This window comes from Caretta caretta, chromosome 14 (assembly GCF_965140235.1).
Source record: "Caretta caretta isolate rCarCar2 chromosome 14, rCarCar1.hap1, whole genome shotgun sequence".
NCBI classification, from domain to species: Eukaryota; Metazoa; Chordata; order Testudines; family Cheloniidae; genus Caretta; species Caretta caretta.
The window spans coordinates 26946105-26961263 of NC_134219.1; the positions used below are offsets into that span (position 1 = coordinate 26946105).

Genomic DNA, 15159 nt, shown 5'->3' on the forward strand with positions numbered 1-15159 from the left:
ATTTCTCAGCCAGGCCTGTGAAGGATTCGGCCTGAGTTTGAACACTATGTTGATGCAAAGGCTAGACCTTGCATACAGATCTGCCTCCAGGGAGCCTCACTGACATCAGCGGGGCTCTGTGTGGATGCAGAGTCCAGCTGTGTGGAGTCATATGGCAGACATGGGCTCCATTTGCAGGATCTAGCCCCAAATTTTATATTCTCAGTTAAGCCATACTTGAGGTACCTGAGCACTAAAAATGTTTGCCAAAAATATGAACTGGTGAGAGGTGCTTCATTTATGGCCAGAAATTGAAAAATATTTGTTTTTCATTTCTGAGTTGTATTGAAATTAGAGAAATTTCAGGCCAAATGGTTGTTTTTTTTTCCAGAAAATTTTAAGTGACTGATAATATGAACTACAAGTGGAAGTGTCATCAAAACCATAACTATAAAATACCTATTCCATGCTATAAAAGATGCAGTAAAAGTCATTATGAGATAAACACCAGTTAAAAAAAAAACCTTTTAGAAAAGATCCTAATAATGGATTCACTGTAGGAATCTGATGGCTTGGCTGATGCTGAGGAAAGATGTGACCAGCTGATCAAAACCAAAATCCAACTTGAAGCTAAAATTAAGGAGGTGACTGAAAGAGCAGAGGATGAGGAGGAGATGAACGCTGAGCTGACAGCCAAAAAGAGGAAACTGGAGGACGAGTGTTCAGAGCTGAAGAAAGACATTGATGACCTTGAGTTAACATTGGCCAAGGTTGAAAAGGAAAAACATGCCACAGAAAACAAGGTATAAGGCAGAATCTCTAACGAACTTTCTAAAATATGACACTGCTGGTTCACAAACAATAATGTTTTGTATCCATTTTCTTTAACTACCTTTGTTCAACTCTGCAGGTGAAAAACCTCACCGAGGAGATGGCAGTTCTGGATGAGACCATCGCTAAACTGACAAAGGAAAAGAAAGCCCTCCAGGAGGCCCATCAGCAGACCCTGGATGACCTGCAGGCAGAAGAGGACAAAGTGAACACACTGAGCAAAGCTAAAACCAAGCTGGAGCAGCAAGTGGACGATGTAGGCACAATAACATATGGAGAGAACAAAACCAGTGTGATGTTAGGCTCTTGTTCGCAGAGAATTTATGGCCTTTTTCTGTTTAGCTTGAAGGGTCGCTGGAGCAAGAGAAGAAGATTCGCATGGACCTTGAAAGAGCGAAGAGGAAACTTGAAGGAGATTTGAAGCTGGCCCAGGAATCCACAATGGATTTAGAAAATGATAAACAGCAGCTGGAGGAAAAACTGAAGAAGTAGGTATGGTTTGCAGGGGGTAAACTGCAGATCCATTTTGTTCCAGCACTAACTTTTTTTTTTCCGTGTGAAAAGGAAAGACTTTGAAATCAGTCAGCTCCAAAGCAAAATTGAGGATGAGCAAGTCCTGGGCATCCAGCTGCAGAAGAAGATCAAAGAGTTACAGGCTAGTCATTAATTCTTTCTATTCTGGTCTTCAGAACGAGTTCAGTTAAAAGGAAGCCATCTTTCTTAGGCTTGGTCTGAGTTAGGTTGACATAGTCATGTTGGCCAGGGGTTTGATTAAACCACATCCCTGACTGACAGAGATTTGCCCCAGTGTAGATGCACACCAGCTGTGTTGGTTGAAGAAAGCTTCTGTCAATGTAGGTGGATGAGAGTAGGGAGAAAGGAGGGACAGTTGTATCAGGGCCCTGAGCTCAAGGGACCCCCAAAACATCTTTAACATCTGTGTAAGTAAAGTGAAATGGAAAGAAAAAGGTGGACCCAGTGAACATGATGTACCAGGGACCCAGATTTCTCTCAGTGGGTTTGGACGTAGCTACCCCAGTTCAGGGAGGCGATGTTTCCTTGCCACCAGAACCCCCTGTTGTCAGTGTAAGCTGCATCTATTCTACGGAGTTACGCCAGCAGAACTCTGCCGACAGCCATACTGGTGTTGACCCCAGACTGAAGCCACAGTCTGAGTGTTTCCTGTTGTTCTCCAGGCTCGTATTGAGGAGCTGGAGGAGGAGGCAGAGGCTGAACGGGCCTCTCGGGCGAAAGCAGAGAAGCAGCGGGCTGATCTCTCCAGGGAACTCGAGGAGATCAGTGAGCGTCTGGAAGAAGCTGGTGGAGCCACAGCGGTTCAGATTGAGATGAACAAGAAGCGTGAGGCAGAATTCCAGAAAATGCGCCGAGACCTTGAGGAGGCCACTCTGCAGCACGAAGCCACAGCCGCCGCCCTCCGGAAGAAGCACGCGGACAGCACGGCAGAGCTTGGGGAGCAAATCGACAACCTGCAACGCGTCAAGCAGAAGCTGGAGAAGGAGAAGAGTGAACTGAAGATGGAGATTGACGACCTGGCTAGTAACCTGGAGACTGTCTCCAAAGGCAAGGTACAGAGCTGTGTATTGAAAGTGCTGTCTTTATCCTAAGTGTTATTGCAGCTGAAAAGAACAGAGGATTTATATTTAATTATATCAAACTTTACATGTAAGCAGGGTGTAAAAGAAGGGTAAGAGCTGTACATGTATTACTATGAGTTGGTGTTTAGTAATTTTGGCACTAATATAATGATAACTAACGGGTACTTTTGGTTTATAAGATAAGAACCAAAGGCAGGGTTGAATAAAGTCTAAGGCTGATGGTCAATGTTTTGATAGGAAAGAAACTTGGAATGCAAAGGCCTCTACCTTTATTAGTCCAGGTTAATACCACGTTAGCAGGAAAGACCTTCACAATTATTATTACACTGAAACTTTAATTAAATGATTAAAATGTAAATAATAAAAGAAAAACATTAAAAACTTCTGACAGATCAATTATCTCAACATCACTCTTTTTTGCTTTCCTGCCTTTTTCTCTTTTGCCCTTCCTTCCCTCCCTCTAATCACTGTAAAGTGATGAGTTTTGTGAATAGTAAATACACAATAAATCATGATTTAAAATAAAAATCAAGGACTCTGCATCTCAACTGACAATCTGTTCCTTAATTTAAACAAGTGAGATAATATTTGAATGATTTATGACAATACATTATCACACACTACTACCTATTGTTGTGCATATCTTCTATAATCCTGCAGTCTTAGTGATATAAATCCTTACTATAGAACTGTTTTCGCTCTTAAATGCTGGCTAGCATTTTGTGGTCCATGACAGATCGTGTGATCTCAGAATACAACAGAGCCAGTTGTGTAGCCTCTTTCCTTTTGCCCATTTCACATATTGCAGGCAAACCTTGAGAAGATTTGCCGCACTCTGGAAGATCAGCTTAGTGAGGTTAAGACAAAGGAAGAGGAGCACCAGCGCTTGATCAATGACCTGAGCACTCAACGAGCTCGTCTACAGACAGAAGCAGGTAAGACACTTATAAGTGTTTGCTTCAAGGTAGAAATTTGACCAGTCTATGCCTGAGAATTGGGATACTTCTGACAATGGTGAACTTATCTCTCTATGGCTTAGACTCTACCTGCCATTCTATGTGATGCCTATAAACACTCTAGATTACCATATGTCAGATCATTACCAAGTAGAAATCCCTTCTTGAATGCTTCATGCTAATAGAATAAAGACTGAAAGATTTTTGTTTTATTTTGAACACATCACCGAATGCATTGCTACCGCTGCTACTGCTAAGAATAATAAGGAAGAGAGGGGAAATGACACACTAATGACATTTGCAGAGGATACTTAATGGGGAGGGTTGCAAAACCCAGCAAGGATAAAAATAATAGAAAGGAACCCAGAGAGATTAGGAAGATGAGCAGGAAAATAATAACACAAGATGCTTTTTGGAAAGATACAACTAATAGATCTATGGGGAAATGAACCAAAGTACATGTACTTGATGGGTGGGGGAACTCTGAGAAACAGGAATGTTGAGAAAGGTCTGGGAGACACACTGGACCCCAGGCTAGATTTACATTTGCCAACTAATATGACAACAAAGAAACACAGTGCAGTCTTGTGTGCTGCATGGGCAAATGCATCACGTCACAAAACAGGGCGGTTCTAAACCCTCTCTGTTGAATATTGTGGGGATCATTTTTACAGCAAAGGGTTAATTTGGATGTTCCTTTGCACGTCAGAGCTAGGACTATACTTTGGGTTTTTTAAAAATAATTTTAGGCTTCAACTTTTTAATGTCAATACATGATGTAGACCTTTATTAACTACATGCAAGGCCTTTGAGTATATCAGATTCTTTTGGCATGACTATTGTCAAGGAAATAAAGACTTCCCACAATTCCATGCAAATTGTCCAGAGTCCATAGGCCTTAAAGCACTGCATTCTTTAGTCTGCAAGCAGGGAGAGGTAAGGAGCAGAGACCAAGGTGGGGTGGCAGGGGCTCTTGGGAGGGTAGAGTAAGCTACCTGTTTGAGGCTTCTAGAAGGGGATGGGTCTAGGGGCTCATGGGCTAGGAAGGTCAGGGTGGTATGGAGGGGGGCACCTTGAAGGGGAAGAGGAGGGTCCGGCTGGAGGGGGTGTCTGGGAGGGGACGAGGGGGGTCAGGGTGCTGGGGGATACCTGGGAGGAGAAGAAGGGGGGGTCAGGCTGGTGGGGGGTGTCTATATGAAGAAGAAGAGGGACAGGCTAGCGTGTGTGTCCAGGGATCGGAGATCGGTGGCTGGTGTTTCTGACTCTCAGAGCTGGCAATCCCCTTTGGGTCCCATTAAATCTGGCCCGGCTGTCCCTGCTGTCATGACGGGGGCGGGGGAGGCGGCTGGGCCAGACTTCAGTGAGTGGTGTAGGTGTATGGGGTTGCAGGCTACCCAGGTTTGGCACCGTGGGCAGATAAACTGGCAGGTCTGGCGCCCTAGGTACTGGGTCTCTTCTTAGTGCTCTCCGAATGGCCATGGCGATCAGAGACACCTAAGAGGAGGGAGCTTCTGGGAGGAGTCTGGTTTCTTGGGTCACTTTTTGGACTTCAGCTTGTTCATGTCTCCTTCTGCCTCTTTGTCATCTTTGGGTTCTGGGAGCTGGGCATCTTGGTACTCAAGTCCACCCTTCTTCTCAGGGGAAAAGAACCAGCTTGCTTGCTTGCTCGGCTGGTGAAGCCCAATCCCACAATTGGTGTCTCAGAGTCAGTCCCTTATTTATATAGATTTGGATCCAACATGTGTCCAGAGCCAGCTGAGGCTCAGAGCCCCTTTCCCTGAGGAGCTGGCAGAGCTCCTCTCTGAGCCCTGCCTGTTTTTCAAAGGCAGCGAAGCATCTGTGGCTCAGGAGGCTCACTCAGTTTCCAATGCACTAATGTACTTGCTCTTTTCTGATTTGTATGGTCTCTGGCAAGTTTTGCTTTCATCGAGAACTTTCCCCCTGTATCTGGAGAGCCAACTGGGCACTGTCACGTTAATTTCTAAGTCCCATTTCATAAATCTACCCCAGCAAATTAGCTTACTTAGCAAATGTTTTCCAGAGCAAAAGAAGAGACAGAGAATTGGTATTAAATTTTTAATAAATGGCCATGTATATTTAAATTAAATATTCTAGATCTATTAATACTAATATATTTCATATTCAATTTTTTAAAAGTCTTCTCTGAACTTTCTCTACCAGTTTAGAATAGTTATCTCATCTGGTTATTTTGGGAAAGTCCTGGTGACAAGATCCGATCTCTCAGGGTATGTCTACACTGAAAGGAAGCCCAGGGTTTAAGCTCAAGCCTAACCCCCTTTTTGTCTACACACAAATCACACTAACCATGGGTTCAGACACAGGGTCCCAGGACCCCACGGGGATGGAGGGGCCAAGCCTGAGTCAAGCCAGGACCCAGGGTCCAAGCCCTATTGCTTTGCAGTGTAGACATTGCCCCACAGGACTCATGCTCTGGGAGTTTGCCAAAAGTACTGCACAACTCCACAGGCTGACTTCCTTTGTTCACTGCACCATGAACAAAGGGCTAGAGTGGCCACATTTTGGGATGGTGCTAAGAAGTCTGGGACATGGGTGGCTGAACTAGGTCCCGCACCATGTAGCATAGACGTTGGAGCCCCAGGTTGGGACCCAGGATTCAGCAGTTCCTAACCTGAGGTTACAAATGAGTGTAGATGCTCAAACCTTAGGTTAACAGGCCCAAGGTCTTCTAACTCGAGTTCTACTAACCTTGGGCTTACATTGCAATGTAGACAGACCCCAAAGGTGGATAAGTTATTATTCCTGATGTCCAGTATGTGAAAAAAACAATGCTAAGTCCTAAGTGAGGTTATGAAGGCATCTTTATTGTCAAGAGTGAAAGGAAGCAACCAAATCTCATTGCAAAGCTACCATGTTATTGGGCTTGGCTGGCACAGACATTCATTTTAGTTCTGGGAGACTGAGCTCAAACTTGTGTGGCTGTACAGTGAGCAGAAAACTTCCACTCTGAGCCCGGAAACTAAATCCATGGTCCTACTCTGAAATCAATAGGTGCAAGAGGAGAATGATTGGGATACAGGTGCTCTCTCCCTGATTCTCAGAAGGCTGTCTATATCTCTCCCTCTATAGACACATTTGGATCATTCGAGTCTTGGCACAATGCCAAGCTAACTGAGCCACGCTGCCATATTTACAGACTGTATATCACATGCTGTGTCTAGGGTTTAAGGAAGATAAGGGGCCCCCGATTTCCACAGTGCACAAAGCTCCAAAATTCTTTAATCCAACTCTGACCAAGGGGATGAAGGAACTAGTAATGAGAAATGATTTAATAAGATAATAACATACAGTGTGGCTAAGTGATAACTTAGTTTATTTTAATGGAAATAGGAAGGGTGGAAGACTGTGTTTAGTGTGATGCACCAAGGGTATAAGTAGGACTATTGGAATGAAACTAAGAAAAGAAAATTTAGACTCAATATTAGGGAAACCTTCCTGACAGTGAGATGTATTAGACTTCCACAGGTGATGAGTCTATAAAATTATATGGGACTAGAAAAGTGGACTAGAAAATGTACTCTAGGGAACAAGAGATTGGCAGAGAGATAGACTGGATGATGTAACAGGAGTTTCTCACAGCTAACATATGATTTTGTCTCATTTGTGAAAAAACAGTGTTTCCATCATTTTCATTTGAGTCTCATTAAATCCCTCCTATTTCACTTTGTCCTTTTCAGGTGAATTTTCACGCCAGGTAGAGGAAAAAGATACATTAGTTTCTCAGCTCTCAAGAGGCAAGCAGGCTTTTACCCAACAGATTGAGGAACTGAAGAGGCACTTAGAGGAGGAGATAAAGGTGAGGATTTTTCCAACAGTATTGTCTTCATCTGAAGGTTGGCGGTTTCATTTGATGCCTGATTCATCGTTTACAAAGGATGCTTTAACCTCATATAAAATCATATCAGTCTGGAAACTAGACAGTGTATTTATATTTATCCAGATCAATTTTAAATGCCCCCTACAATGGGGTTTCTACCACTCCATCGGCTGACGGAGGACACTGTCGGAAGGATCCCCAGGATATTTAACTACATCACTGTGCTACTCCTGTTGTGTCTCCAGGCTAAGAACGCACTGGCCCACGCCTTGCAGTCTGCTCGCCATGACTGCGACTTGCTCCGGGAACAATATGAGGAGGAGCAGGAAGCGAAAGGTGAGCTGCAACGTGCCCTGTCCAAGGCCAACAGTGAAGTTGCCCAGTGGAGAACCAAATACGAGACGGATGCCATTCAGCGCACAGAGGAACTGGAAGAGGCCAAGTACGTGTTGGGATGGGGGGAGGGCTGGAAGAAACCAAGAATGTAATGTGGAAATGGGAAGAGGCCAACGATATGCCCAGAACATGGAGTATATGGGGCCCAGGTGTGATGGTAGAGAAAAAGAAAAACTAAAGTGTATATATCTCCTGGGAAACAATAGAGGGACAGTCCAAGTGCAGTAGTGTCTCCAAGATTAGGAGAGGGCACATATTATGTATGCACTCGGGTCACAGCCCAGAAGAGGTGATTCTGCTCTCACAAATCCCAGAGCAGCTGCACACAGATTTCTTCCCATACTGCTCACTAAATGGGAGCCGTATTTACTCACTAAGTGGGAGCTGTATTTACAATCTTCCAGGAAGAAGCTTGCCCAGCGTCTGCAGGATGCTGAAGAACATGTTGAAGCTGTGAATTCCAAATGTGCTTCCCTTGAAAAGACGAAGCAGAGGCTGCAGAATGAAGTGGAGGACCTGATGATTGATGTGGAAAGATCTAATGCTGCCTGCGCAGCTCTGGATAAGAAGCAGAGGAATTTCGATAAGGTATTTCAGCCTTGTGTGTGTTGGATGGAGCATCCGATAGTGATCTCCGTTGCTTAGACTAAGGTCTTGTTGTTCTTTAGGTTCTAGCAGAATGGAAGCAGAAATATGAGGAAACGCAGGCTGAACTGGAAGCTTTCCAGAAGGAGTCTCGCTCGCTCAGCACGGAGCTGTTTAAGATGAAGAATGCTTATGAGGAAACCTTGGATCAACTTGAAACTCTGAAGCGTGAGAACAAGAACTTGCAGCGTAAGTCCCCGGATTTCTTCTCCTAACATGGGGCTTCTGGGAAGCTTGTCAACACTCTAAAGTGAAAAGAAAAGGAGTACTTGTGGCACCTTAAAGACATACCAATTTATCTGAGCAGCCGATGAAGTGAGCTGTAGCTCACAAAAGCTTATGCTCAAATAAATTGGTTAGTCTCTAAGGTGCCACAAGTACTCCTTTTCTTTTTGTGAATACAGACTAACACGGCTGCTACTCTGAACTCTAAAGTGAATCTGTCTGTGCCTGTGGCATTTCTAAGGAGACTCTCTCTCTTTGGGCCCTTTGTCTGATTGCGTTATTTGTCTGTAACCCAACAGAGGAGATTTCTGACCTCACGGAGCAGATTGCAGAAGGGGGAAAGACCATCCATGAGCTGGAGAAAATGAAGAAGCAGATTGAGCAAGAGAAATCAGAAATCCAGTCCGCTCTGGAGGAAGCTGAGGTACACATGCCATTAGTCACTGCTTTACAAAGAGAGAGTCAAAAACCTTGGAGCTGTATCCTGTTGTAAACACGGTGGGATAATTCACAGGGACAGGAGGACAGCACATGCTGTGCTGGAAGCTATGTACTCAGTGCCCATGCTACCCACAGCACTACATTCCAGTTTGTGGGAGCATCTAACACTTTATTTGGAAGGAAAAAACTATTTTTGTCCCTTTATTGACCCTTCACTTGCTCTTGTTAAGGCTTCCCTAGAACATGAAGAGGGCAAAATCCTCCGCATCCAACTTGAGCTGAACCAGGTAAAGTCTGAAATTGACAGGAAGATTGCTGAGAAAGATGAGGAAATTGAACAGCTGAAGAGAAACCATGTCAGAGTTGTGGAGTCCATGCAGAGCACCCTGGATGCTGAGATCAGGAGCAGAAACGAAGCCCTGAGGCTAAAGAAGAAGATGGAGGGGGATCTGAATGAAATGGAGATCCAGCTGAGCCATGCCAGCCGCCTGGCTGCAGAGGCACAGAAGAATCTGCGAAACACACAAGGAGTGCTCAAGGTACACTAAGCCACACATGCCTAGTGCGATAGTTCAGCTGGTCTTTTCAGCATGCCAAGGAGTCTGTGCCTCCAGGTAATTTCTCTCACTCCTTTTACAGGATACCCAGATTCACTTAGATGATGCTCTCCGAAGCCAAGAAGACCTGAAGGAGCAGGTGGCCATGGTTGAGCGCAGAGCTAACCTGATGCTGGCCGAAATTGAGGAGCTGAGGGCAGCTCTGGAACAGACAGAGAGGGCCAGGAAAGTGGCTGAACAGGAGCTTCTGGATGCAAGTGAACGAGTTCAGCTCCTGCACACCCAGGTCAGGGTCTAGTGTGAAAAGAAATCCCACAAACCCCTAAGCAGGAGACTGCTCTGTAGGTATCCTGCTCCAAAGAGCAGCGCTAGAGGGTGTTTAGAAGATTTTTGTTCCTGAAATGGCCTGTACGCTAATGTCCATAGGATGGACCTTTGTTAAACAGAAAGCAAGAAGCTGCAAGGCCCTCCTTGGTTTCCTTCATGTTGCTTTGTTGAAGGCGACACAGGGATGACGAAGGTTATAATTGCAGTGATGTGATGGAGGGGGCAAGTGTCTCAGAGGCTCTGGGAGTGGATTTCCTGCCTCTTATACAGTTTCCATCATTGGATACTTTTAAGTCATCTCTGCCATCCCCCTGGGGCTCAGGAGGTATTTCTACACAGTGATTATTTTGTTTTGGAATGGACCAGATTTACAACAATTGGCACATAGGGTTTGCCACAAGCTATGGAGGTAACGTTTGTGAGAGCTCTTAAAATATTCACAGCACATTCTCCAAAGAGCAGAGATAGGCAGTGATAAGAAGCAGTAAAGACCTTGTCTGAAATGAGCATTGTGGCAATATTCAGTTGGATGGACCATTGCTGAAATGGAAGCAGAAACCTGCAAGTCCATGCTGAAGGCTACATGGGGGTTGTGAAGGTCAGAGGCAATTACAGCAATACTTGAAGTTGAGTGATGGAGGGGGATATCAGGGGCCTCAGGTAGCCTTTTGGAATCATTCTGAACCAGTCCGAAGGGAGAGCTGGAGGGTTTCCTGCCTCAGACGTAGTTGCTGTTGATGGATACTGTTAAATCATCTTTGCAGAGATGATATTTGGGGCTCAGAAAGTGTTTCTAAAGGGCAATTATTTTGCTTTTGGAGCTGACCAGATTGCACCACCTGGTAGGTATTTCCAACCTATTTTCACAAGGGATGATATCACCAGTAGACCTTAAAAGATGATCTTCTTTTTGTACCCTTCTGTAATGACACACGTTGAAGTGTGTGCTATACTAAATTGTCAATACATGGCAATATAATCAAATGTGTGTGAGGTGCTTTCTGTGTTTATTTGCCAAGTACTCCTTACTGCTACCTTTATTAAGGCAATGAGAAAGATTTTTTTTGTATTAATATATTCTTTATTCACTCACTACTTCTGTCCTTCCTGCAAGCACACCGCCTTGGTATACAGGGTTTGTCACAGACTGGGTGGGGAGGGGTAATGTTTTTGAGAGCTCTACCTCAAAATATTCATAGCACGTCACTATCTGCCAATGTTCTGCAGTGATAATTCATTTAGAGGAGAGTTCTGTTTTACAAAATGTTAATAGTAACCTGTACATTAAACACAAATATTCAGTTCATGCTCCAGAGTCAATATTTTGGGACTAACTGTAAAAATGTCTTGTCTATTGTTGTTAAACAGAACACCAGCCTGATCAACACGAAGAAGAAGCTGGAAACAGACATTTCCCAAATCCAGAGTGAAATGGAGGAGACAATTCAGGAAGCGCGTAATGCAGAAGAGAAGGCCAAGAAGGCAATCACTGATGTGAGTTGAAGGCACCTTTCTTTGGAGAACATGGCCGTGTTTGCACCTGAAATGGCTGGTTTTCTGGACCGGTTTCCTTTCTTTACTCACTAGGCGGCCATGATGGCGGAGGAGCTGAAGAAGGAGCAGGACACCAGCGCCCACCTGGAGAGGATGAAGAAGAACCTGGACCAGACGGTGAAGGACCTGCAACTCCGTCTGGATGAGGCAGAGCAGCTGGCACTGAAGGGTGGCAAGAAGCATATCCAGAAACTGGAGGCCAGAGTGCGTATTCCCCATATTTGTGCATTTAGGAGCATTTCCTATGTCCAGTCACAGTGAAACTCAACGATCCATTTCTCATTCCAGGTGCGTGAGCTGGAAGGTGAGGTTGACAATGAGCAGAAACGCAGCGCTGATGCTATCAAGGGTATGCGCAAGTATGAGAGAAGAGTAAAGGAACTGACCTATCAGGTAAGGAGGGAGGCCCTTTGTGCTGTCACATCCTTCTCCGGGGAGCACGAATTGTTTGTATGTGAACCTGCAGCACAGAATTTTTATTGCCATTCTCAAACAGTAAGACTGTTAACAGTAATACTATGGAAAAACAAAGAGTTCATCAGGAAATCATTTGAAAGACTATTAAAATATCCATGTTATAATCTTTATTATCCTACTTACCAAAACGTTTTATACGCAACATTGCTTTCACTGTGTAATATGAAGGAAATAGACAAATAATTTGGAAATGAAATGACTTTTTTCCATTACAAACTGTTCCTAGACCGAGGAAGACCGCAAGAATGTTTTCAGGCTCCAGGATCTGGTAGACAAACTACAACTGAAAGTGAAAGCTTACAAGAGACAAGCTGAGGAGGCTGTAAGTATCATTCTTAGGTGGGCGAATATTCATCCTCTGATGGGATAGAAATTCTGTTACTTCGAGGAGAATGATATTAAGTTTTTTTCCACTAATTGTCTGTCTGTATGTCTGCCTATCTAAGTCCCTGGAATTTGTTTGATGCCTTGTGGCTGTTTTTTGCACAACAGCTCAAGTACACAGAGAATTAGTTTGTGTTGGTCATGGTAACATCCCTTATGGACACCTGGATGGCTTCAGAGCAACATCGTTGGGAGAGGGCTTCCCACAACACAGTGCCAACCCAGAACAATGGATCTGGGAGGCTGCAGTAAACACAATTTCATTCAGATACAAATAATTCCTTTAAGTTGCAATTTTGCCAGAGCCAGAAAATGCTGTCACATTATCAAAGAATGTTTCTTCCCCTGGGGCAATGGCTGAGGGACTTTGTTCTTGGAACAAATCAGGATTTGTGTACATCGTAGCAGAGCTTGCACATCCTTTGGCCTGTACCTGCTCAGTTTACCACTCTTGTACATTCTTTAGCATGGTGTTATCAGTCTGGTGGAATATTTACACTCCACCTGTTTTTCAGGGGTGCTTGTACATTTCTTGAAAAGAATTTGTAACAGAAGCTTATGAGCAACTGAGAAAGGGGTTAGAATGGAAGCTACCTGACCTACAGTATACACTACCTACTCAAATATTAAGTACATATAGTAAATACCATTAAAGTCTTTTTAATATAAAACTCCCTCTTATCTTGTCCCAGAATGTAAATCACCTGTCCAGTAGCGCTTCTCATTATTTAAATCACCACTATCTATCAGAATACTTTTGGTTTTCCTGCAACAATACACATAAATAAGGAGCCACTCCGTGTGTGTGTGTGTGTGTGTTTCACACAGATAGATAGATTTGCACTAGGGAACTAAAACTTTTTTGAGTTTTTTGTGACAGGTTTATAGTGCTTTTGATATAACACAACTGATCTGTTCCTTTCATTCAGTTCTGTCTTCCTCTTCCTTGTAAGATGCATCTCACTAGAAAGTACCAATTGTCCTTTTCTTGCAAAACCATGAGCACACATTCTAATTGTATGAAAGGTAATTTTTGGGGAATCTAATAAAAAATCAGCAAATAGGAGATATTTTAGACTGCTCAGCTGAAGCGTTCCCCTTAAAATGCATATGAGCTGGAATGGTGTGGCATCTGGCATTCGGATTTCTTCACTGTCCCATCCACCTATGAGTCTATGAGTCTAGGTACAAGGAACCTACATCCACCGTAGGATAAACTTTTAGTAACAATCATGTTTACTGTCATTTTGCAAATGCAAAAGACTCCAGAATTATCAGTGAACATACACAGCTAAAGATACATAACTCTTAAATGTTTGCAAAGGTATTTCAATTAGTTTTAAATAAATTTTCTAAATTAGAAAATGATGAGGTAAGACATGGTCAGTGGGTGACAGAGTCTGGGCCTTCCCCTCAGCAAACAATTGCATCCAATCAAGTCCCAAATGTGGGAGAAGGGAAACTGTTAGCCTTTTGGTTTTCACAACACTCTCTCACCATCCTCAGGAGGAACTATCCAATGTCAATCTCACCAAGTTCCGCAAGATCCAGCACGAGCTGGAAGAGGCTGAGGAGCGGGCTGACATTGCGGAGTCTCAGGTCAATAAGCTCCGGGTGAAGAGCCGAGAGATTCACAAGAAGATTGAAGGAGAAGAGTGAGGATGTCTCCGTGCTGCAAAGTGACTGAAGAAATGCACAAAATGTGAATCTCTCCGTCACTTTGCTTTGTAATTATTGCTTATTCTGTCCTCAGTGTCTAGTAAATAAAGATAATAGAGAGCTTTGCATACAAAGAACCAGAAGTGGCTTTTGTGTTGTATTCATTAGCTCTAGAGTCTTATTAAGGTTTGTGCACTTATATTTTTCTAACCAAACATACACTAAATATTTGTAAACTGTCATCCCTACATTTTTAAAGAATTTGGGCCACCATTAAGATAATCCAATCTGACCTCATGAAAATACAAGGCCACAGAATTCACCCAGGAATTCTTGGAGTAGAGGAAGTTATTCTTCTGTATGATGTAAGTGAATGCTCTCAACCCATCCAGTCTTGATTCAAAGCCACCAAGCAATGAGGAAGTTACCACATCCCTTGGTAATCTGTTCCACTGGTTAATTACTCACACCGTTAACAAGTTGTATCTTATTTCCAATTTGAATTTTTCTAAATTCAACTTCCTGGAAGTTGTGTTACATTAAATTGATCCCACAAATCAGATCTGGCCGTGCTATTATGGTAGGTCCCCTGCTTTCCCTTTGTATGATGAGTGAGGGCGCTGCCTGTTGCCCCTATTCTTGGGCGTTGAGGGCTCCGCTAGTGCCCTGGTAGGAGAGAGAAGGGGAGCAGGGAAGGGACCCGGGCCCGTCCTCTGCTCCAGGTCCCAGATCCTTCAGCTTCATGGGCTTCCTGCCCTCTCCCCCGTTGGGCAGGTTTTCTCTCAGTCCTGTGTGCTGGGGAGTCCCTGTGCTTTGCTTGAGCAGGGTTTCCCTTCCTCTGGTTCTCTGATCCTCTGGTTAACAACAGTACTCCAAACTACAGTCAGCTCTCCTTCCCGCTCCCTGTCTGACTGAAGCAGGGGTTTTTATTAGGTCTCTGGCACGGCCTTAATTGTCTCCAGGTGCTCTAATTAACCTTTAGTAGCCTCTCCTCAGTCCACAGGGATTAAGGCTCTGATCATCCTGAGGCTTATGTATCTCCCATCTATCATTCTCCTGCTTCCCTCTGGCCCTGCTGTATCACATATCTTCCCTCCCGCCCCCAGCCCCGCTCACCACCACATGGTTGGGCTACTTGGGATCAGAGGCAGTGCTGTCGCAACAGGCCATCAGCATTGCCGTGTTGGTTTCCGGTCCTATGCTGTACCTGGACCTGGAAATGGAAGGGGTGCAGGGATAGGAACCATCTAGACACT

General features: G+C 44.2%; 1 protein-coding gene across 1 annotated transcript in view; it reads left to right on the forward strand.

The window, feature by feature from the left end:
* The window catches only part of LOC125621054 (myosin-1B-like), a 28745-nt gene extending 14705 nt beyond the window's left edge, over positions 1-14040 (forward strand). The window contains exons 22-39 of the mRNA XM_048817453.2: positions 540-782; positions 890-1066; positions 1153-1298; positions 1375-1465; positions 2007-2396; positions 3235-3361; positions 7099-7217; positions 7484-7680; positions 8039-8222; positions 8303-8468; positions 8804-8928; positions 9176-9484; positions 9585-9788; positions 11198-11323; positions 11417-11587; positions 11672-11776; positions 12087-12182; positions 13751-14040. Coding sequence (XP_048673410.2) covers positions 540-782; positions 890-1066; positions 1153-1298; positions 1375-1465; positions 2007-2396; positions 3235-3361; positions 7099-7217; positions 7484-7680; positions 8039-8222; positions 8303-8468; positions 8804-8928; positions 9176-9484; positions 9585-9788; positions 11198-11323; positions 11417-11587; positions 11672-11776; positions 12087-12182; positions 13751-13903 — 3129 coding nt within the window. The 3' untranslated portion in view covers positions 13904-14040. The remainder of the gene's footprint in view (positions 1-539; positions 783-889; positions 1067-1152; positions 1299-1374; positions 1466-2006; positions 2397-3234; positions 3362-7098; positions 7218-7483; positions 7681-8038; positions 8223-8302; positions 8469-8803; positions 8929-9175; positions 9485-9584; positions 9789-11197; positions 11324-11416; positions 11588-11671; positions 11777-12086; positions 12183-13750) is intronic.
* The last annotated feature ends 1119 nt before the right edge of the window (positions 14041-15159 follow it).